Here is a 23,702-nt window from a genome sequence, read left to right on the forward strand (position 1 = left end):
TCACAACATGCAAACTTGAAATTCAAAGCAACACCAACCAACATTCAATTCAAGCCAATACACTCATCAAACATCGAAACTACATGCAATCAAAACCAAAACAAGCAATACATTTGCAAATCTTAAAAAACAGTCTAGCTTCCCTTACCTATGAAATAGTGCGGAAGACCAAACTCGAATATCAACCCCCTTTTAAACTTAGCAGAGATCACAATTCAATCTAAAAACAACAATAACATGATTAGGGGACATGATCAGAATCATTGATTAATAAAGAATCATAAGAACAACTCAGATGACTCATGCAAGAGAAGAATTCTCACATGCACATGGATTCAATTAGACAAGAGTTAGGAGCAGAAAATCAACTTAGCAATCTCTTATTGTTAGATAGATGAATACATAAGTCATAATTTTAGAGAGAAGATAGAGGGAATGGAATAAACAACTTCTAGAGAGATAAAGTGTTTATACTAATGAAACTTGTTTTTAGATTTTCTATTTATATTTAATTATTTTAATGATAAAATAATCAAGTTCCATAATTTTAAACACTTAATCATTCTAAACTACTATTTTCTAGGTCCTCACAATATATTAACTTATTATAAAAAAGGAAAAAGAAAGATTAATTTGAGAATATTTCAAATAGTGTGATGAGATTGAATACATCATCTATTAAGAGTGGGACAAAGAGTTATTAAATATAAAAATATTATAATAACATTAATTAAGTAACTCGTCAATTATTCACTAATAAGATCTCCATTGGAAGGTCATACACTAGGCCATAAGAGTAAGACGAGTCTTACAAAACCCTCGATTGGAATATGCCGACATGCTTTAAGAAATAAAAACAGTCATAAAATATATATACATATATATATATATATATATATATATATATATATATATATCTTGAAAATATATATTTCTTCTAATGAACAAATAAAACATTAGATAATGTCATGATATGCCAACAAATTAAAAATCAACTAGAAATTAATAAACTATAGTCACAATAATAGTTACCATACCAAACTTAGCTTTAGCATTGTAAAGTGTATTCATGAAACTGACACATTTATTGGAAAAGTTCTAGTATCAGTGAGAGACTAGCAGTACCAACTGCTGTTCTAGAATTTAGAAGCCCACCTCTAATTTGTATGAGAACTTATCTGTATAAGATACCTATGTTGGGAATAGAGTCAAAAAGTTCCATATCGATAGAAAAGACAAAATTAAACACTAATAAAGATCCATAAGAACATTGTCTTAAGGTTTTGGAGTTAAAATAATGTCTAAGGTCTTATATGTGTAAAATTAATGTCCTATAATCATATGGAATCACAATCTCTGGATGACTATTACTATAAACCATATATATGAAAAAAAAAAAAATATATATATATATATATATAAACCCAACAGCGTATAAGTGCAATAATTACTAAAGATAAAATTGGATTTTTTGGTATTATGACTAACTCCTACCTTGCTTGTTCAATATTTCAAATCAAAGTTGGTGTATCAGGAATCAAACAGTGAAGGAGGCTTTCCGGACCAGCATGCACTTGAAGAAACAATAGTAAGAAAACCACTAAAAATGGCTCATACCACCACGTCCTGAACATTAAAAATAATGGTGCTTTCAAACTTTAGAGCTACTAACTCAATCATATTTTTTCAATTTGTGATACAAAGGAGATTGGGGACGTAAGAAATGAGAACATAAAAGAGGGGTCTGCAACGGAGGGTGCTAAGACAAAATCTTTGTCATATGGTGTTGAAGACATTAGCATTGAAGGTGGTGTTGCAACTCATATTGAGTCTGGTGGCATGGACATACTTGCACAATATTCCAAGGTTGTTGAACAAGATGATAAGATGAATGAAGGAAATGCAGGAATAGTGAAAAGCCGAGAAATCCAAGTAGAAGAAGGGTTGATCCCGTTAGATAAACAAGAGGAAATAAATATTGTTTCTAACAACAACAGTCACATTTCTCCAGGTTTTTTATTTCTTATTTTCTCGTTTCCATCTTAGATTTGAATATCACTCTCTCAAACTTTTTACAGCTTCTGCAGATATCCGTGCAAGATTGGGAGCATATAAACATTTTGTTGATCTAGATGATGCACAAATTGCTCTTCTGGTGGAGGCGATAACAGCATATCCTCATCTTTGGAATGCTTGCCAACAATTTAGTGAGCGCTTTCAAGCTTGGAGGTTGAAAATTTTGGCAGATATGTTGGTGTTCCTTCAGAAGGAAAGTGTGGATAGTTTTATTCCACAAAGAGAAAAAGAGTTCCATAAACTATGCAAAGAAGCTGTTGAAATTGGATTTGAGAGTTCATGGGTAGAGGAAATACGTCAACGCGTTGTGGCGAGGGATCCTAAGCTAGGAGATGACATTGCAGACTGACAAATAGATGAGAATTCTAAGAGGTATGATCATTTAACTTCTTAACTGACTTCGTTCATGCCCATATAAAGCGTATCGGTTTTTTGTGAATTGGAAGTTATATCTCTATGTTGTGGTAGTGTGTATTTTCTGTTTCTCTTTATATATATACATAGTGGTGGTATATGCAATTCTTACAAGATTGATAGCAGCAGTTTCTGAGTTTTCTGTTCTTTGGGATGCATAAAGCGAAAAAATTTAAGTTTGTTACACAGGTCTAGGTGTAGGTCTAGTAGTGTGGACATGGTACTAGATTCCCAGCTTGAACAGCGTGATGGGCTTAAAGAAGGTGAAATAGGTGTTGCTTCTAATGACCGCGTTGTGGCTCCGAGAAATGAAGAAGCAGAGGAGGAATTTGTTGCACAAGTTTCCACTTCAGAAATACCAAGAATAGTAACATCATTAACAAAATCACAACCAGTTGAAAGGCCGACTCCAAGTTATTTGAACATTTCTCTACGTGAAACACACTCAAATGTGAGTCTAATAAATATTTTTCGGAGTATTGGATGAAATAAAAGTATTGAGACTGCAGTGAATTTACACATTTTCCTTACTTTGTTTAGGCATTGATGAACCAACAAAAGCCACTTGGAGAAATTGTAAGTAGCCCTGGAATTCCTCAGGTAAATGGCAAACAAAATAAAACTGCACTGGAACCTCTTTAAATGGCACTGTTGTTGACACACATGTAGTCATTTGCAAATTAAAATCGCACACACCAAAGCTACATATCTTTTGTTCTATGCAGATTATTGAGCGAGTTGTTGCAGAGGAAACCATAACAAAGAACACCAATATGGCAATTTCATCTATTCATTCCGAATCCACTAGCTCTCAGTTATACCAGACAGTTACTTTCCAAAGTAAATCACATACACATGTAAGTTTATTTTACACAATTCTCATTTCCAACTTATTTTCTCAACATAAACATGATGTGGCCATTCTGATTTATCATTTGTCGTAGGAGTGGAGTTAAAAAAATAGAGTACTGAAATTCAAGTTGGAATTTAAATCTAATGAATTTGTTACCATGACACTCATAATATAACTTCTATATATTTCTTAGACTTTTATGATTCTATCAAAAATGGTATTAAGAAACTCAATGTCTGTTATATGTTTTGTTCATGTTCCTCCCAGAGTGCAATTAGGAGCAGCCAAACTGAGGCAGTGAATGCAAAAGAAAGTGAAGAGCATCCTAATAAAATTATTGAAGACATTGGGGCAAATGATATGATGAGTTTATTTGCACCAGTTGTGGTGGGGAAAGAGGGTGAAGATAACCTAGTTGCAAAGACAGTTGCGGAGCTTGAAAAGTATCTAAAGATGCCTCTGAAGGACATAGTTAGCTCTGAGACTAACACCCTTAGCCTTTTGTCTGCTCTTAATTTCCTCTCCAACCTTCCTTTCAGAAATGTAACTGTATCAGATGGAATCAAACATATTATACACACTATGCACCGAGACTTCCCAACCATTCTATTCTCCTTTAAGCAAGGGTTTACCACCGCTGACAAGTTGGCAGAACTTGAAGCTCGTGCCAACGAGGTGACCATTAAAAGGAATTTGTACGAAGAAGCTCAACGGAAGGAAGTAGATTTGAAGGAACAAATCATTAGGTTGAAGGAAGAAATAAGAGTTTGTGAGGTTGCCTTATCATCCCTGGAGGAGGAAAAAAATAAATGCATTGCAGAAACTGTAGGATACAAAACAGAGCTTCAAAATGTGAGGAAATATGAATCTCAAATGTTGGAGGTGGCTTATAAATGGTCAGTTCTGTGTAGTCAATATCAGCTCAATCGCATGCCTGCTACAAATCCCTCCTGAGGGTTTTCGTTGTTCATTGTTATTAAGGTCAAAGTCTTGTGTTTGTTTTTTTCTAGTGTTTTATGCTTCAATAAAGTAGCTTGGTCCTAAATTAACTTAATGTACACCCAACCCATCAACCAGTACCACTCATCATATAGTTTCAATTTACATTTTAAATTTCGATTGTTCTATTTTGTTGTATGTTTGTGTTGGGAATAGTCCAAGTGTGAGTCAAAAAGTTCCACATTGGATAGAAAAGACAAAGTTAAACACTATATAAGAATAAAGACCCATAACAATATTGCCTTAAGGTTTTTGTGTAAAAGTGGTGTCTAAGGTCTTATATGTGTAAGACTAATATCATATAACCATATAGAACTACAATCTCTCAATGACCATAACTATGCCATGACTATGACTATAAACCATATATGAAAAAATATAACCTATCAGAAGAGATTGTTCTTGATAAAGACAAAACACGAGTTATGAAAAAACAAAAGGACTATTTGTTCTTTATCGTAACTTCATCTCTTATTTTATATAATATTTAACTTTATCTTTTTTATTTAACGTGAAATTTTAATTCATACTTAGATTATTCTTAACACTTATATAATGAATCTTATTTTTTCTTCAAAATTAAAGAAATCATTTTTTCCTATTGCCTTCCTTCAATGAGTGCCTTGTATACTTCCAATTCTACCATTGTCATTTTGAAATACCTTTTTATTTTTATGTAAACTTTATTACATTTCTTTTGTTCCAATTTCACAATCAGTTTACTCCCTCTTTCTCACGATTCCAACAAGCAGTATAATATTCACTGCTATTAGTGTGTCGCACTGACTGGAAGGTGTGGATTATTGTGAAATAACGTTTCCCTTTCAAAGAAACTTCAAAAAATTATATTTTTACTCGGTGCACCAAAATTAGACTGTCTTAGGGACATGCAACCAAAATCAATTGATAAGAGTTATCTTAAGAAACTTATTATTATTTCAGATTAAAATTGAGATATTGTAAGTATTTTATAGGTGATATTATGTTACATTTTCTCTATATATAGGATATATAAATAAAATACAATAAGTTCCTTCATATAATATATCTCTCATATATTTTATATATATCATATCTCTCATATTTCCAAAAGTCCTAAAAAATTTCAATGGAAGGAAATATCTCACAAGTTGTTATTCTAGTCTTTGATGGTGAAAGCTATGATCTATGGATCGTAAGAATGCACATTTATCTAGACGGGTTAGATATATGGGAACTCATGGAGGAATATGATGTGCCTTTGCCTGAAAATCTCACCATGGCTCAAATCAAAATGCAAAAGGAAAAAAAGACGAGAAAGGCAAAAGCAAAGTCATGCTTGTTTGTAGGTGTTTCACAAATGATCCTTAACAGGATCATGACCTTAAAGTCTGCCAAAGAAATTTTGCATTATATGAAAGGAGAATATGAAGGGAACGAGAAGATTCATGGCATGAAAGTTTTAAACTTGATAAGGATGAAAGAGTCTGAGACGATCAAGGAATACTCAAACAAATTGTTGGGTATTGCCAATAAGATAAAATTGTTGGGAAAGAAATTTTCAGATTCTAGACTTGTTGAGAAAATTCTAGTGATAATGTGTCGGAAAGATATGAAGCATATATTGCTTACTTAGAAAACACAGAAGATTTGTCTACAATTACTTTTATAGACGTGATACATGCCTTACAAGAACAAGAAAAGTGAAGATTAATGAGAGAAGATCATACGGATGAAGGTGTTTTACTTCATAACAAAGAGAATGCTCTCATAGTTAAGAACAACAAAAGGAGCAAATACAATAACACACAAGGTTTTCCCTTTTGCCCTTATTGCAAGAAAAAAGGTCATCAACCCAAATGGTGTCAGTGGAGGTAAAATGTAAAATGTCACAAATGTGGTCAACTATAACATGTGAAAAGGGTATGCAAATCCCCAATCCTCAAGAAGATGTCAAGATTGTATAGGATAAATTAGAGGAGGATTTACTCTGCAACATCATTTGTTACAACCAACAAATCTACAAAAGATTGAATTATGATAATGGTTGTACAAACCACATGACTTATTATAGAGAACTTTTTAAGGAGCTCAATAAATCCAATATTTTCAAAGTAATAATTGGGAATGGAGAAAACCTTGTTGTTAAAGGTACAAGAACAATTTCAATTAAAACTCATTCAAGTATCAAATTAATTTTTGATGTCTTATATGTTCTTGAGATTACTCAAAATTTGTTAAGTGTTGCTCAAATGTTAGAGAAAAGTTATAAGGTCTCCTTTGAAAACAAACTTTATGTAATCAAAGATGGTAACTATAATATCTCGACCGGATAATACGAATTTAAATAATAAAGTAAAAAAATATTACATCAGCTTCATTTGTTAAAACATCAATTCCCAGAAACGCGACAAATTTAAAACTTTATAATAATAATGAATATTCTCAAAACTTCTACTATAAATCAATATAAAAATCCATAATAAAAAATCCAAGTCTAGTAATATAAATTATTACAACTGTTCCAAAACATCATAACAACTCTGAACAAAAATCTGAATCCCAGTCTAGCCCCGCTCCGACTCTAAGCCTCACCAAATCCACCTGCAACATCATTTGCTCACGTATACCGCGTATACGATCATCGTCACACACAAGCAGATAGGGTGAGCTAACAAAATAAACATATATACAATAAATTTATATATATAACACAATCACACCAAAGGAATTCCATCCTTTTATATCATCCCATGTGGTCACAACCATGTTAACCGTGTTCTACGTCTTCTAGTGAGTACCTCAAGATGTCTTGCTGCCACACCTATCAACCACAACCAACAGAACACGTACAGAAAACCATGCTACGGATAACACACCGTAATGCCAGGTGGAGTTCCCAATACGAACATAGCTCATAACGTCCCAAGACTACCAAACTCGTCAACTAATTACTAAGGACGGCAATCTATCTAGACCCATCCGTGCGGGCCACAACCAGCACACTCACCAGTAACACTCGCCAACCCGAGCCACAACTCAAGAGTTCCTCGTGTTCATCCGCCATCCCGAGCCACAACTCGAGGGATGTCATTCCGAGCCACAACTCAAGGAATGCCACGTGCTTGACCCCTATCCCGAGCCATAACTCAAGGGATACGTTCAGAGCCATAACTCAAGGAACACCAACAAGCCGACCTTTAAGATATCTTAGAAGCCTTGTAGACCATGAAAATCAAACGAGCAAAATATAATTCTGTTGTAGCAATATCGCATGGCGCTGCTCACAAGGCGCCAAGCACCTCCTACTCCATACCACCTGAAGGATATGATGATTTCGAACCTTTGCTCTTATTAAGTGTTTAAATTTTGGGGATTTAATATTATTTTACGCTTAAGAATTGATTTTAGTTGTATAATATATTATTGGATATTCTTAAGTTTAATAATGCAACTGGAATTTAATTTATGTCCTTAAGAGTGTGAATTAGGAATATTCCAAGTCATAAAATAAGTCCCAAAATCAAAATTTTGGAGAGAATTAATTCAGGAGCTAAATGCACCCATAGTTTTCATTTTTACACCCCCTTCTGCAATTGGTCGTCAAATTCTGAAAAGGAATATTTCTGGAGCTAAATGCACCTCCAATTTTTATTTTTACACCCTTATTCTTCAATTGGGTCATCAAATTCTGAAAAGGAATATTTCTGGAGCTAAATGCACCTCTAGTTTTTATTTTCCACACCCCTCCTGATATTAGGTCTTCTAACTCTATTCTACACCCCTTCCTTTTACTAATTTGCACCCCTAATATCATTTAAACTCCACTCAACCAGATTACGCCACGTGGCAATCCTCCACTTACTAAAATAACCAATTAAAGCTTCCCATGTCCTCAATCCTTCTTTCACTAAAATAACCACTCATGGAATGACACCTCATCACCCTCTCTCATTCACATAACCAAAACCCTGACCCTAATTTTCTTTCTCTCCCACCACCACGTACCACCACCACTGCAGCTCACCGGAACCACATCCACCCCGTCGCCCACGCCGAAAAATGCAGCCACCACTGTTGCCCCCTCAGAGTTCACGAGCCTGCAGCAGCCACCACGGAGCTTTGTTGCGTCGTCTTCTCCATTTATCACGCGACCATCACCATGACAGCACTGTGATTGCACTCGCCAGAGCAGCCCCCTTTTTCGTCTCGCCACCGTCATAGACATCTGCCACAGTCCAAAACGACCTCCCTACTTCTTCGTCGCGCCTCCTTTTTCCTCCGTCATCAAGCCGCCAGAACCTCCATTGATTCACACCTCGCGTAACATGCAGCAACCACGCAACACCGCTGCAACTCACCTCTTCCCGTCGCGCCACCACTTCTACACTTGCACCACCTCTTCACGTCCCTTAGGTATAGCCTCACCGCTCGTGTCTCGAACGGGTTCGTATACGGCGCGTCGTTGCGCTCCTTCAATGCCGCTCACAGCCTCCCGATCAGCGCGTAGTGGCCACAATCGGAATCTGCGAAACGCACCTTGCGACAACCCTCACGGCAGCCAAACCCTAATTATGGAAAGAGAAATCTGATTTGAGAGAGAGACTACTCTAACACGTGGCAGCCTCTCATTGGATAGTCAAAGAGTAAACATTGGTCAACTAGTCAACTTTGGGCAAGGGCGGTCAACAATGGTCAAAATTCCTATTTTACGCTATATCTAGCAGGTGGTTCCTCTACAGGAACCCTAAATGGCCTAGAAAAGGAAGGAATCGTCTAGCGCAATTCATCACTGGCCAGACAGTTTTTGGAAATTTTCAGAAACACTAACTTAATGGAATAAAATCTCAAGCATAATCATACCAAATTTAGCATGCCAATCATACTTAATCGTAAAATTAATTTGTAAAGTTACTCTATTTGGCATGCCAATCAGACATAAAATAAAATTAACGCATAAAGTTACTCTATTTAGCATGCCAATCAGACTTAAAATAAAATTAATGCGTAAAGTTACTCTATTTAGCATGCCAATCAGACTTAAAATAAAATTAACACGTAAAGCTCCCCTAACCTGGATTCCTTTGCTAAAAATGGAGATTCTTGGGAGTTCCTCTTTGATCACTCTCTAATTTCGTATTCCTCTAACTATGACGCAATGACAAACATATAAACCCTTCTTCTCACCCAAAATTTGTCTTTTAATGATACCTTAATGGTAGATTAATGCACTAAAACAAAAAACAAAAATTACCATTAACTAGAATTTAATTACCATTCAAGGTCCATTTAGGTTGTTTACCCTTTCACCTTCATGCCAAAACTAATTTTAGCAAAAAGAAAGTAAATTTATATCTAACAAGGTTCGAACCATTACCCACACCAATATTAATTCCATGCATAACCATTCAACCAATTCATATTTCGAGATATTTAATATAATTTTATAATTATATTATCACTCAACATGATCAAGCATATTATTAAAAAAAAAATAAATTAAATAACACATAATTGGCATACATAAGACTTAAACCCAAGTCCTCTTGGACAATCAAGTACTCTCAACCACTTGAGCTAGTACTTTTTCACGTCATATAATTCAATATTTGATTTGCTAAAGGCTCCCACTACCCGCATTTATTAATTAATTATTTATTTATTTAATTAATTTTCACGGGTCTTACACTAACAACCTAGAGGTTTTCAAAGTCCATATAAAAGAGAAAAGATTTGCTTTGGATTTGATGAAGGAGGAATTGGCTACAAATGAAAAGAGTATAAAAGAACGATCAAAACCAAAAGAATATGAGTATCTCTTGAAGAAGTTTGATGTCGAAGTGAAGAAAGTAGATGAAGGTCTTCATTCTAACATTCATCAAAGGTTCAGTGTTACTACATTGAAATCCACACTCGACAAAAAAAATGATGCTGATAGAAGAAGAAATACAAAGAAGATTATCAAATTGAATGAAGATGTGATTCCATGGAAGAAAAAGAAAAGCAAAAATTACAAGTACAGAAAGAGGAGAAAATTAGCACCAAAAGAAGGAGAATCATATGTGAAGGTTTGAAATTTAAATAAACATATATTAAGCAAGGATCAACGTGGAGAACATTTACTTAATATATTTTTTATTTTAATTAGTTTTTTAAGAAATATTGTAAGTATTTTATAATTGATATCATGTTACATTTTACTCTATATATATGGTATATCAATAAAATACAATAACAAGTTCCTCCATACAATATATCTCTCATATAATTCATATATTTATATCTCTCTGATATATTTCATATATCTCATAACACATTTGGAGACGTTTTTGAAACTTTAGTTAAAAAACATCATTGAAGACTATTGTTGCAAACAGATTTAAATCAAGTATGGAGCTCCTAAATTTTTCGTTATCAAGTTTAAATTGAAAATTTCTACTCACTCATTTTACTTATAACAAATCTATTGTTCATTTGTAGTAAGGTTTTTTATTCTCAAATATCATTTACTTTTATTATGTACAAATCTATTGATCGGTCTATAATGTCACAAAAATAAGTAGATTAATTGGTAAAAGTAAGAAATTAAGTTGTTAAAAATGAGTTGGTATATAACAATATATATGTAACGTTTTTAAAACTTAATAACTCCTAAGCATGTACTAATATTATAAACTTTTTAACATAATTTAAACCTTTAAACTTTTATCACTACAAAAATAATTATTTTTAGTAAGGGTTATTTTTTACGTTTCTGGGTTTTAACCCCCACTAATGGTTTTACCCGGGGTTTCCTCTTCTCTTGGAAGAGCCAGCGTAGCTAAGAGATCACTAGGGATTTTTAACAACCCCTAGTATTAGCACAACTTATTGGAGGTTTACAAAACCCCTGGTAATGGCTGGGGTTTACAAAACCCCCGATAATGACTGAGGTTTACAAAATAAATGAAAAATTATGAAAGGCAAAGGTTTTAATTTTTTTGTATTTATAATTTTCCTATATCATTCATAAAAAGAAGAAAACCAAAAACAAAATCTACTATTTTAACCATTCTTAAATCCAAAGCATAAAGTATACAACCCTTGTAGTTCATTACTTCTCTCTCACTGTAGTACTAACTCTCAAACAACATAAACTTAGAAAAGTAAATATGACTCCTAAAATACTATTACAAACTCTATATGATCCCCTTAACATATGTGTTGAATTTGGCGAAAGTTCTTTTGCACTGCCACGTTAGCAATGACTGATGCATCATCATCTTTCTTCTTATTCAACTCACTTTCCTCAGACACTGTGTTGAAGTGTGGTTGCTACAAATTTAAAATTTGATAATACTTGTTGGCTCAAGTTCATCAGTCATAGAAACAATTAGCTTGAGCAAATTATCTTTACATTGTTCATAGAACCCTGTTGTTGAAGAGGAAATCTAAATAAAATATTAGCATAGTTTAATTTGATTATAGCATGTGCTTACCATAGGCTATTGTTGGAAAATTGTTGTTCAATCTTGTTCCAGTTTTTAACAATGACAACCATGTGGCTATGACCCTTTTGGAACTCATTCAAAATATCATACAATGGCATCGATTACGTAACCCTGTTAATCATGCAAATTTTAGATATGAACGCATTTGAACATAATGTAATGCCATTTGTAACATCCTGATCGGATATTACGAGTTTTTAATAAAATAAAATAAAGGTAATAAATAAATGTCATTTATTGAAATAACATTTCCCAAAACACACGAAAATTAAAAATTTATTTATTCCAATACCAATTATTCAAAATTCACCAAAATATAAAAGGTCGATTACAACTCAAATTATGACAACATCAGTTATTCAATTCCTTAAAATTTGTAAAAACAATAAAACTCTGTAGAAAATTCCCCTAGCTAGCCCATGCTTCGACTCTACGCCTCACCAAATCCACTTACAACATTATCTGCTCCCGTGTACCGTGTACACGATCATGGCCAAACACAAGCAGATAGGGTGAGCTAATAGTTAAAATAAACATATATATCATTACAAGCATACCAAAGGAATTCCATCCTTTGATTCCATAACACATTGTCACAACCATCTCATCCATGGTCTACGTCTTTAGACGGATATCTCAAGATGTCTTGCTGTCATACCTACAAGCCACAACTTGTAGAGCACGTGCGAGAAACTTGCTACAGACCATACTTCGTAACTCTAGTGGAGATCCCAATACGAATATAGTTTGTAACATCACAAGACTACCAAACTTGTCAGCTAATTACTGAGCAGGGCAATCTATCTAAACCCATTCGTACGAGCCACAACTCGCACACTCACACCGGTAACACTCATCAACCCAAGTCACAACTCAAGAGTTCCTCATTTTCATCTGCCATCCCGAGCCACAACTCAAGAGATGTCATTCGAAGCCATAGATCAAGGAATGCCACGTGCTTAACCCCTATCCTGAGCCACAACTCAAGGGATACATTCCGAGCCACAACTCAAGGGATACATTCCGAGCCACAACTCAAGGAACACAAGCAAGCTTACCTTCAAGATATTCCCAAAGCCTTATAGACCACACACATCCAAAGCAAGCAATCACTCTACATCTGCATTATTGTCTGGCACTGCTCTTGAGCCGCTAGGCAAAATACTCTTTCAAACCGCTTGACGGAGGACACGTACTGTGAGGCACCAAACGCCTCTGATGCCTATTCTACTACAGGTATCGCCTGGTGGGACAACACTCACCGCCAGACATCTCACGTAACAGTGGCCTTCATGAAAACGTAGCTATCACCTGGCGATCCAATCCTTGCCACCAGATTCTACACCAATACCCGAGGTTACTGGTTTTGCACATTTCTGAATGTTGTTTAAGGCACTAACCTCTTCCAATTACTACCCAAGTTACAATCTGTATTACTAGGTGCCTTCAGCACCTTACCAACTCATCCTACTTAATTGTACATACCTCAATTCGCTAATATATAGATATAATCATGTGAACTCAAGCCAAATATTACTCAACAGCCCATTCACTTCTTTTACCCAACTATTCACTCTCCATGCATAATTCCCATCATGACACCCTTCTAGTACCAGCTTCTCATTTCATTGAATTTCCTCATAAACTATAGTACCCACTCATGGAACCCCAACCCTGCGAACCTCTTCCCATAGAAAACTTCACTGTGCTCCTTTCTGGCACCCAGACTAAGTCACCCACCTCTAATTCCAAATCCATGTGTTTCTCATCAGAGTACTTCTTTTGGATTTGTTGAGCCCTCTTTTGGATTTTCTGAGCTCTCTGCAAATTTAACTTGAGCTTCTGCAGTATGGCATCCCGTGAAATTAATTGCTCTTGTACTGAGAGGGGATCATTATCTTGTGGGACATATTTGAGTATTTTCAGTGGTTCTCTCCCATACACAACTTAAAACTGTGTCATTTTCGTGCTTGTGTGGTATGCTGTATTGTACCAATATTCTGCCCATGCTAGCATCTTAGACCATTCCCTTGGTGCATCGAAAGTGAAGCAGCGTAAATACAGTTCTAAGCCTTTATTAAGAATCTCATATTGGCCATCTGATTGTGGATGATAGGCTGATGACATCTTGATTGTGGTACCACTGAATTGCCAAAGAAACTTTCAAAATTGACTAGTGAAAACCTTGTCTCTATTTGATACTATGGATTTGGGTAATCTATGTAATTTTACTACGTTTTTGAAGAAGATTTCAGCCACTGATTTGCTTGTGAAGTCTTGTTTCAATGCCATAAAGTGAGCTGCCTTAGATAATATATCAATCACTACATATATCAATGTGAAACCATAGGATACTGGATGGCATGTTATGAAATCTATTGCCAACTCCCCATAGATCTGATATGGAATTAGCAAGGGCTGTAGCAAGCTTGCTGGCAGTGTAGTGGCCATCTTTGCTTGCTGACAAATTAAGCATTGTTGCACAAACACTTTAATGTCATGGTGCATCCCTTTCCAATAGAATTGTGCAACAATCCTAGCCAAAGTTTTGGAGAATCCTGCATGTCCCCCTATGACTAAACTATGAAATTAAGCCAATATCATATGGATTAACTCATGGCCTATTAGAACTACTATTCAGTATTTCCATAATAACAACCCTTGGTGCACCGAATAATGACTGTCATAGCTGGACTTGTTAACACTGACTTTCATCAGGTTCTGAATTTCGCTATCAGTATTTTGGGCTTGCTTTAATAAGGTCACTAATGTAGGCATTGCTTGAGACCAAGCTACATAAAAGGACCTGGAAAGTGCATCTACGGGTATATTGTCCTTCCTTGGCTTGTATTCTATCGTAAACTCATAGCCAAGCAACTTATGAAGCCAATTTTGCTACTTTGGATTTTATAGACTGTGTTCCATTAAAGTTTTCAAGTTTTTCTGGTCTGTTTTAACCACAAATTTGTGACCAAGAAGATAATCTGAATTTTGCCACTGCTTCCGTTAGAGCATATAATTCCCGCACATAACCTGATTGTTTCTGCATTGATGATGACATGTTAATTGGAAAAATATGCCACTGGATGCTTGTTTTGAGTCAAGACAACCCCAATACCCATTCCAGAAGCATCAGTTTCTAATTGGAAGAGTAGTGAAAAATCTGGTAAAGCCAAAACAGGACCTTGTGTTAAGGCTGTCTTCAAAGCAGTAAAAGCTTTCTCCGCTACTTTTGACCATTGAAAGTTGTCCTTTTTCAGTAGTTTTATGAGTGGGCTAGCGAAGGTTACATAATTCTTGATAAATCGTCTATAATAGCCTGTTAATCCTAGAAAGCCTCTTAGTTATTTTAGACTTTTAGGTAAGGGCCAAGACCAGACAACTTGAATCTTGCCTTCTTCCATAGCAATTCCTGCTGCCGAAACTGTGTGGCCTAAATATTTCACCTGTTGTTTACCAAATATACATTTAGAGAGTTTGGAAAATAGCTTGCATTTCTACAACAGTCGTAGTACGTGTTTCAAATGTCTTAAATGTGTTCACCATGTGGGACTACAAACCAATATATCATAAAAAAAAAACCAAAACATACTTTCGCAACAAGTTCTGAAAGATGTTATTCACGAGAGATTGAAATGTTGTTGATGCGTTTGTTAGCCAAAATGGTATCACTCCCCATTCATATAAGCCTTGATGTGTTCTAAAGGTCGTCTTATACCTATCCTCCTTTTGCACAAGAATTTGATGATAGTCAGCTCTTAAATCCAGTTTAGAAAAGAATTGCGCCCCATGTAGTTCATCAATCAACTCATCCACAGTCGAGATTGGAAAATTTTCTTTAACCATAATCGCATTCAAAGCCCTGTAATTGGTACAAAATCTCCATGTACCATCTTTCTTTTTCACTAATATAATTGGGGACGAAAACAGATTATTGCCTGGCACAATGATTCCTGTTTGCAACATCCCATGTACCATAGTCTCAATTTGCTATTTTGGCTAAATGAGTAGCAATATGGCCTGACCTTAATAGGATTCGACTCCTATAACAGAGGAATGGCATGCATATGAGATCGTGGTTGAGGAAGACCTTTGGGCTCGTCAAAGATCTCTCTATAGGTATATAGCAATAGAGCTATCTTTGGTTCTGTATAGATTGGAAGGTCTAGAAACTTATCTTCTTTAGTGCTTGGTGTTTGAAGCTGGAGACAATACATTTCCGCAATGGCCTTCATATGAAACATTCTCCTGAAGTGGTTAAACTGAGCTTGAGCTGGTAGCTTTGTTTGTTCTCCCCTCAATGTTACAAATTTATTATTTAGCATGAATTTCAATGATAAATTACTATAGTCCGAAATGTGAGCGCCTAGTGTGGCTAACCATGAAGCTCCCAAAACCAAATCCGCACCTGATATGGGGAGTAAATATGCTGGCAGCTGAATTATGTGATTTTGAATGTCAACATCCAATCGTTTGATGAGTCCCTCTACCATCAAGGCACTTCCATTACCAACCATAACATTAAAGTTGTCAATTGGTTCAACTGGTAGCTTGAGACAGACAACAATTCTTGGCTGTAAAAAGTTATCTGAACTTCAACTATCCAACAAAATCTGAACTGGTAATCCATTAATAAGACCCTTAAATCTCATAGTCACAACTCTATCAAAGCCCTTAAGGGTATTAAAAGACAAATGTGGTTCAGAGTGAGGTAGAGGTTCCAGATTGTCCTCCCTAGCAGTGTTATCATTAGGTAGATCAATTGATGCAACTTCCTCTTCGACATGCAACCAAAGATATTGCTTGTTTGGGTAACGATGAGATGGTGAATATTTTTCATCGCACGTAACACATAGTCCCTTTTTCTCTTCTTAATTGAACCTTTTTTGGAGATAATCTTTTGACCATAGCCTTGGGTTTGTTTAACAAGGGTGGTAATGATGTAGTCTTAAGTGATTGGATAGGTTAGTTGTTGACTGATTTTGCATATAACCCTTAGACCCATGAAATTTATGTCTGGCAGCATACTTTTCTTCAAATAATTTGGCCAATGACAGGTGTAACATCCCGTCAAGATATTACTAATTTATAAATAAATAAATGGAATAAATAAGACAGCACGTTTAATAATACCTCATTTTCCCAAAACGCGGGAAAATTTAAAGCTTTATTAATTGAGCGGATAAAATTTAGAACGTCCATTACATAATTAAAACCACAATGTTATTAAGTCACCCATCCGGGTTTACAAATGTTTCCAAAACAAGGTAATACAAGTAAAAGTTCCCCCAAATCAATCCCCTCTCCGCGACTAAGCTGCACCAAAGCCACCTGTATCACCAACATCTGCTCCCGTGTACCGCGTACACGATCATCGCCACACACACGCAGATAGGGTGAGCTTAGCAGATAAAACACATATATACACAAAGCTATAAACATATATATATAAAGCAGTATACATACACATAACATCACTTAAATTAACTTTCCACATTGCCCTATATTTTTATTCCCTCAATTCGATCTCCAATACGTTTATTCGTGTTCTACTTCGTCTGCTAATTACTTCAAGGTGACTTGCTACCATACCTATCGGCCACAACCGATAGAGCACGTGCGGGAAAACATGCTACGGATCATACACCGCAACGCCAGGTAGAGTTCCCATATACGAACAAAGCCCGTATCGTCCCAAGACTACCAAACTCGTCAGCCAACAACTGAGGAGGGCAATCTATCTGGACCCATCCGTACTGGCCATAACCAGCACACTCATACCGGCAACACTCGCCAACCCGAGCCACAACTCAAGGGTTTCTCGTGTTCATCCGCCATCCCGAGCCACAACTCAAGAGATGCTATTCCGAGCCACAACTCAAGGAATACCACGTGCTTAACCCCTATCCCGAGCCACAACTCAAGGGATACGTTCCGAGCCACAACTCAAGGAACTCCAGCAACCTCACCTCTAAGGCACTACCAGAAGCCTTGTAGAACACCCTACGAAGTCCAACAACTAGGACTTACAGCAACTGAATCGCCTAGCGGGGGACACGTACCGCTAGACGCCACAGCTTCCAGACCGCCTGGCGGGTGTCGCGTACCGCCAGGCGCACAGCGCCTTTTAAATTGTTCACGCAACAACGACCGCCTGGCGGAACTATCTCTGCCGCTAGGCGCACCAAGCCCTAAGACTCCTCTGTGATCCCGCTACCGCCTGGCGGTTCCACATCACCGTTGGGCGCCAACACTTATAAGACATTCCTGTTTCATACTATCGCCTGGCGATTCAGTCTACACTGCTAGGCGCTACACTAGTAATGTGACACTACTAGTTTTAGGTACTCTAATTCATTTCCTAGAATTCAACCATTTAATTCTCAAACATCCAGAAATCAACATACACATTCATATATTCCAAATTACAACATCACAACACATATGCATCTTTCAAGTATAAGCACACATTCCTCTCTTTTATAATTCATATATACTTACCTCTTAAATCAATTCCAACACACTTTATTTTCCCCTTCACATTTTCCCAACCCTTTGCATGCTTACAATTCCATTACATTTAAAGTATGATTATCATGTTCCCATACTTTTCCAAAAACCCATCATGATCATGCAACACTCGGTCATAGTGATATCATCAATAGTGGCCTTATGCCCACACTTATAACATCTTACCTTCGAGCTAACATATATAGGTTCATATATTCAACATGTCTCAGCAAGCACTACCAAAAACATAGTCATCAATCATGCATCAATATATTTATATATATACATTCACCAATCAAGGCCATACCAGCACTTGATCACACTTAATCATCCATTAGTAATCATACTATTAGGGAATTCAACAACCAATCACGAGTGACGTATATCTCCCTCTTCAGGCATCCAAAATGAATCTCCACTGTTCAAAGTGAAGAACAACATGTTGTGAAACACCTTACAAAATTTCACCTAAATCGGACGGTTAACGAAGCGGGAAATGCAGTTTCACGAAAACTGCGCAGACCAAAAAAATCGGTGGCGCCTGGCGGCATGAAACTACCACCGGGCGGTTCCTGTTCCACGAAAAGTACGAAAAACAGCGTTTTTCGTGAATCGGACACCATGTCTCACTGGTATGGCGCTTGGCGGCCAAATGGGTGCCGCTAGGCGGTTCCTGCACCTGCGAACCTTACCCCCTTCACAACAACTATAATTTCCATCAATTTCTGACTCTATAAGATCCGATTCTATCTCTTAGGATTACAATTCATCTCTAACACTTTCCATACCCGAATTCATTTGCATTTTTCCATTTAGATGTGTGTCGTTTTCGAAATCCCAATTCATCAACCTAAAAAGGGTGTTCTTAACGGTTCTCTCAAATTAACTCTAATTGATAGTGAAATTCCCCAATTTCTTTAGTCAAGTATTCAATTAAAAGTTAATGATCCCTTTCCTTCCATTTAGAATCCAATCAGAACACTCAAAACACCAAAATCGAACCAAAAATTGGTCCGCGTCGCCTGGCGGGTGTTCGTCACCGCCAGGCAGTTCAAGCAAAAACCCAGAATCTGGGTTGGTCGTCACGTGTCGCCTGGCGGCACAATGCTCACCGCCAGGCGGTTCCTCTCTGGAACCCAAGAAACAAGTAAAAATTGGATGAGTCGCCTGGCGGCAGTTCATCGTCCGCCAGGCGGTTTCTGGAAAATTCCAGAAACACGAATTATACACAACAGGGCATTGTACATGCATCAATTTAATCATACAGTTCATGAAATAAAACAGTACGCAATTAAAGGTACAACTCCAGCTCCCCTAACCTGGAATTCCTTCGCTTAAATTGAATTGTTTGAGATACTCCAATGATCACTACGTCTCCCCCTTCTTGATGTGGTCACTCAAACCTCACCAATCTCTCTGATTTTCGTGCTCTAATTCAGGTTGCTATTTCAGTTTGCCAAAACCTTCCCTATGGCCACTTTTTACCCTTTTAAACTTGGCTTTTAGTAGAGTTTAATTACCCAAAACGAAATTTACCTAATGGTACTGTTAACTACCATTTAATTGACCTTTATGATCTGTTTTTCAGCTACCCAAGGCTGCCTCTCAACTATCTAGGGTTTTTCCCCAACCTTTCATATTCAATTCAAAGCCAAAATGCCAAAAATAATGTTTTTAGTTTGGTTCTCCAAGGTTTGAACCCAAAACCATTCAATCACAAAGTAATTACACCACCAATTCAACCAAGTCATGTTTCATGCTTAACAAATCCAATTCAGACATCATATCATACCAGAACATAATTACATAGATTTAAATAATAAAACAATAACACAAAAGTTAGCATACATAGGACTCGAACCCAAGTCCTCTCACATAATTTAAGTACTCTCAACCACTTGAGCTAGTACTTTTCCACATCATACCAACCATAATTTAATGTCATAATTATTTCCCCTCCCGTATTTATTAATTAATTATTTAATTAATTAATTAAATTCTACGGGTCTTACAACAAGCATCGCATCAATGTTTTAGGATCTTGGACCAATACATCTTTATGGATGTCCTGACGTAACCCTCCCAAAAAATAGTCCAATAGTGCCTCTGTTGTTACCCATTGAACGCGATTGGCTAGGGTCGTGAACTTAACATAATATTCATGCACTGATCCTACCTGTGTAAGTTTGAATAAATTTGCACGAGGACATTGTAACATCCCTAAGGATTATTACTTAATTAAATAAATAAATATAGAAAATGAAGTTGAAACGTCGCAATATTATTACTCCCAAACGCAGGAAATTTACAATGTTTAAACATCGCGCCAAAAATCTATAAACTAGTAGTAGGAAAATCATTACAATTACCAGAATCCAAAACCATAAATACAAGCATAACAAAAATCCCTAGCTCTAATCCCAACTAGCCCTCACTCCGCCGCCTGAACATCCTCAACATCACCTGTATCATCATCTGCTCCCGTGTAACGAATCACACAATCATCGCCAATCATAAACAGAAAGGGTGAGCTGATAATATTAGAAATAACATATACAATAACAAAAAGATAAGTAATACACCAATCCTATTCTTCCTAATTAGTCCTTGGCCAAGACCTTAATCCCCAAAGCTTTTTAGCCTTCATAACACACAAGTAGTTAGCCTTGGACTTAGGATTTATGATGCTCACATGAACCTGCCCGCTCGTGGTCCTACCTTTACGAACCTCCCCGCTCGAAGTCCTGCTCTACGAACCTCCCCGTTCGTAGTCCTGCTCTACGAACCTCTCCATTTGTAGTCTTGCTCTACGGACTTGCCCGCCCGTAGTCCAACACATGTGATCCACCAGTTACGTACCTCTCCACACGCAACATCTCTCAAGTGTGAGAACGGAACATACGAACCTACCTCACTCGTATCCCCACACGAGAGTAATTGGATATGAACCTCCCCGCTCATATCATCACATGCTCACCACCATCCATGAATTTACCCGCTCATGGCACAACATCCCCTGATGCAAGTATATCATCATTGTTTAAACGTACACACACTAGCCACAATCTACAACGTAATTGCCTAGCATAGTTATGACATGCATTCCATAGTTATGACATTCTATGACTTCATTGGCCTATTCATCATATAGGGGGATTTCAAGTTAGGGGGAGCAAAGGTAGCCCATGGTTTTGAATGCTTATAGCTATATACTTCATTAAGATTGGCTATTTTATGCATTGTTTTCTTCTTTTCTATCCCTGTTTTTTATCATGTCCAAAGGGGGAGAAAAGTTTGTTGTTCTATGCAATTTTGTCCATCATAAAAAAAGGGGGAGATTGTTGTTGATTAGGTGTATCTGTAATGTTTTTTATTATGTCCATAATAGCATGACAATGATTGGAATCAGAACAAGACATAAATATATGTACGTGATAATCTGAAAATGTTAATTTGTTGTCTTGATATTCGACTAGGGTACTTATCTAGTTAACTAGGTTAGTTCTGGAACTTAGATTTGTGCACTCTCATAATGTAGTCAACTAGCAAACTAATCTAGTCGACTAGACTCGTCCTGACAACAACTGTTAGATAGAAACAGATCTTTGCACCTTCTGAAAGCAACGTTTTCAACCAAAAAGAAAGAGAAAAGAGTGTTGAAAATCTTCTTGGAGCAAATTCTGTAGCAAGGGCTTAAGTGTTCATCAAGAATGATCATCAAGATCAAATGAAGAGGGTGTAATATTGACACCAAAGTTGTGTACCAAATCAGGTGTTATTGTTTCATTACTGTCATTGTTTTTGTATTAGTTTCTTGAATTTCAAATTCTGTGTGTTATCACTGTGATTGTGGTAATTGTGTGTAATTGCTTGTAGCATCACAATTTGCACATTTCTTGAACAGGTGTTTTCAAGAAAGTGTGGTTTTAAAGTTTAGGAATTGAACATAAGATTTGAACATAAACGATTCAGATTAAGAAAACTTGGCCAGGGGGCATGTTGACTTGTTGGGTTCATAAGTATAGGATACAACATAATTTTTGTAGTATTTGAACTACCATTAACTTTATTGTTATTATATTTGAATTAAAATGACCCAAAAACTTTACTTATCTACTGTCAACACTACTTATTAACTATCAACAACCAAGTTCATCCGAGTGACTTAATATAATATAAAATAAAATGATTTTTTAATAATAATAATAATCTTATTTTTCTTATTTCTTAGAAAACTAATTTAAATATATAATAAACTAACTAAAATTTTTTAAAATAGAAAAATAAACACAATAGAAAAAAATAAGAAAAATAACTTTTACAATGAAAATAAGTTTTTAAAAGATAAACACAAAAAAAAAAACATAAAAATAATGATTAAGAATAAGAATTAAAAAAAGAGTTTTATAATAAAAAAATAATAATAAATTGAAAATAGAAAAAATAGCTTTTAAGTAATCAAAATAGTTTTATAAAATATATTTGAATTTGTTAAAAAAATGCAAAAAGATAACGGTACACACAACTGTAAAAATTATTTAAAAAAAAAATATCTATTAGGCTAATAAGTATATAAAACAAACTAATATATATATATATATATATATATATATATATATATATATATATATATATATATATATATATATATATATATATATATATATAGTTTTTCAAAAGGAAATAAATAATATTAAAATTACAAAAAGTAAGGAAATTTTTTTTCAAAACAAATTGTTATATGTTACCATTACTCAACTACATCCTACAGATATTTCCATAATCTAGATTTTCTCCACATTTCTCTCCACCTCCTACATCCACTTAATCTTTATGTTTCCTATCTTTATGAATTATCATGTCGAGGACTTGTTTGATAATCATTATTTCTATAACTTTTTTCATACCTTTAATTATTATGTCGAGTCCCAAACTCGCTTGATAATCATTATTTTTTATAACTTTAATTATCATGTCGAGTCCTAGACTCTTTGATAATCATTATTTTTTCATAACATTATTTATCATGTCGAATCTCATACTCAATTTATAATCATTATTTATCATAACATTAATTATCATGTCGAGTCTCAGACTCGCTTGATAGTCATTATTTTCACAAATTTAATTATCATGTTGAGTCCCGGACTCACTTGATAATCATTATTTTTCATAACTTTAACTCTCATATTGAGTCTCGGACTTGCTTGATAATCATTATTTTCATAACTTTAATTATCACGTCGAGTCTCAAACTTGCTTGATAATCATTGATTTTTATACTTTTTTTAATTATCCTTTTGGGTCTCAAACTTGCTTGATAATTACTTTTTACAAAATACAAAACTTCTCTTAAACAATTTGAGTTACGAACCCTTCTA

At 35.7% G+C, this 23,702-nt stretch overlaps 2 protein-coding genes across 5 annotated transcripts in view; both read left to right on the forward strand.

The window, feature by feature from the left end:
* The window catches only part of LOC114173671, a 30,384-nt gene extending 27,443 nt beyond the window's left edge, over positions 1-2,941 (forward strand). For 2 of the 4 annotated variants that reach the window (XM_028058182.1, XM_028058181.1), the window contains 4 exons: positions 1,523-1,588; positions 1,705-2,011; positions 2,079-2,448; positions 2,680-2,941. In XM_028058182.1, the coding sequence (XP_027913983.1) occupies positions 1,523-1,588; positions 1,705-2,011; positions 2,079-2,425 (720 nt within the window). In that variant the 3' untranslated portion in view covers positions 2,426-2,448; positions 2,680-2,941. The remainder of the gene's footprint in view (positions 1-1,522; positions 1,589-1,704; positions 2,012-2,078; positions 2,449-2,679) is intronic. The other 2 variants (XM_028058183.1, XM_028058184.1) reach the window with 2 other exon arrangements.
* Positions 2,942-5,450: 2,509 nt separating this feature from the next.
* LOC114174385 lies at positions 5,451-5,957 on the forward strand. The gene has a single exon (XM_028059225.1). The coding sequence runs from the start codon at positions 5,451-5,453 to the stop codon at positions 5,955-5,957; it is 507 nt and encodes a 168-aa protein (XP_027915026.1).
* Positions 5,958-23,702: the final 17,745 nt, after the last annotated feature.

The sequence above is a fragment of the Vigna unguiculata genome, chromosome 2, assembly GCF_004118075.2.
Source record: "Vigna unguiculata cultivar IT97K-499-35 chromosome 2, ASM411807v1, whole genome shotgun sequence".
Taxonomy (NCBI): Eukaryota; Viridiplantae; Streptophyta; class Magnoliopsida; order Fabales; family Fabaceae; genus Vigna; species Vigna unguiculata.

What these genes read in the sequence shown, in the direction of transcription:
- LOC114174385 (XM_028059225.1), top strand. Translation starts at nt 5,451, where the DNA reads ATGGAAGGAAATATCTCACAAGTTGTTATTCTAGTCTTTGATGGTGAA.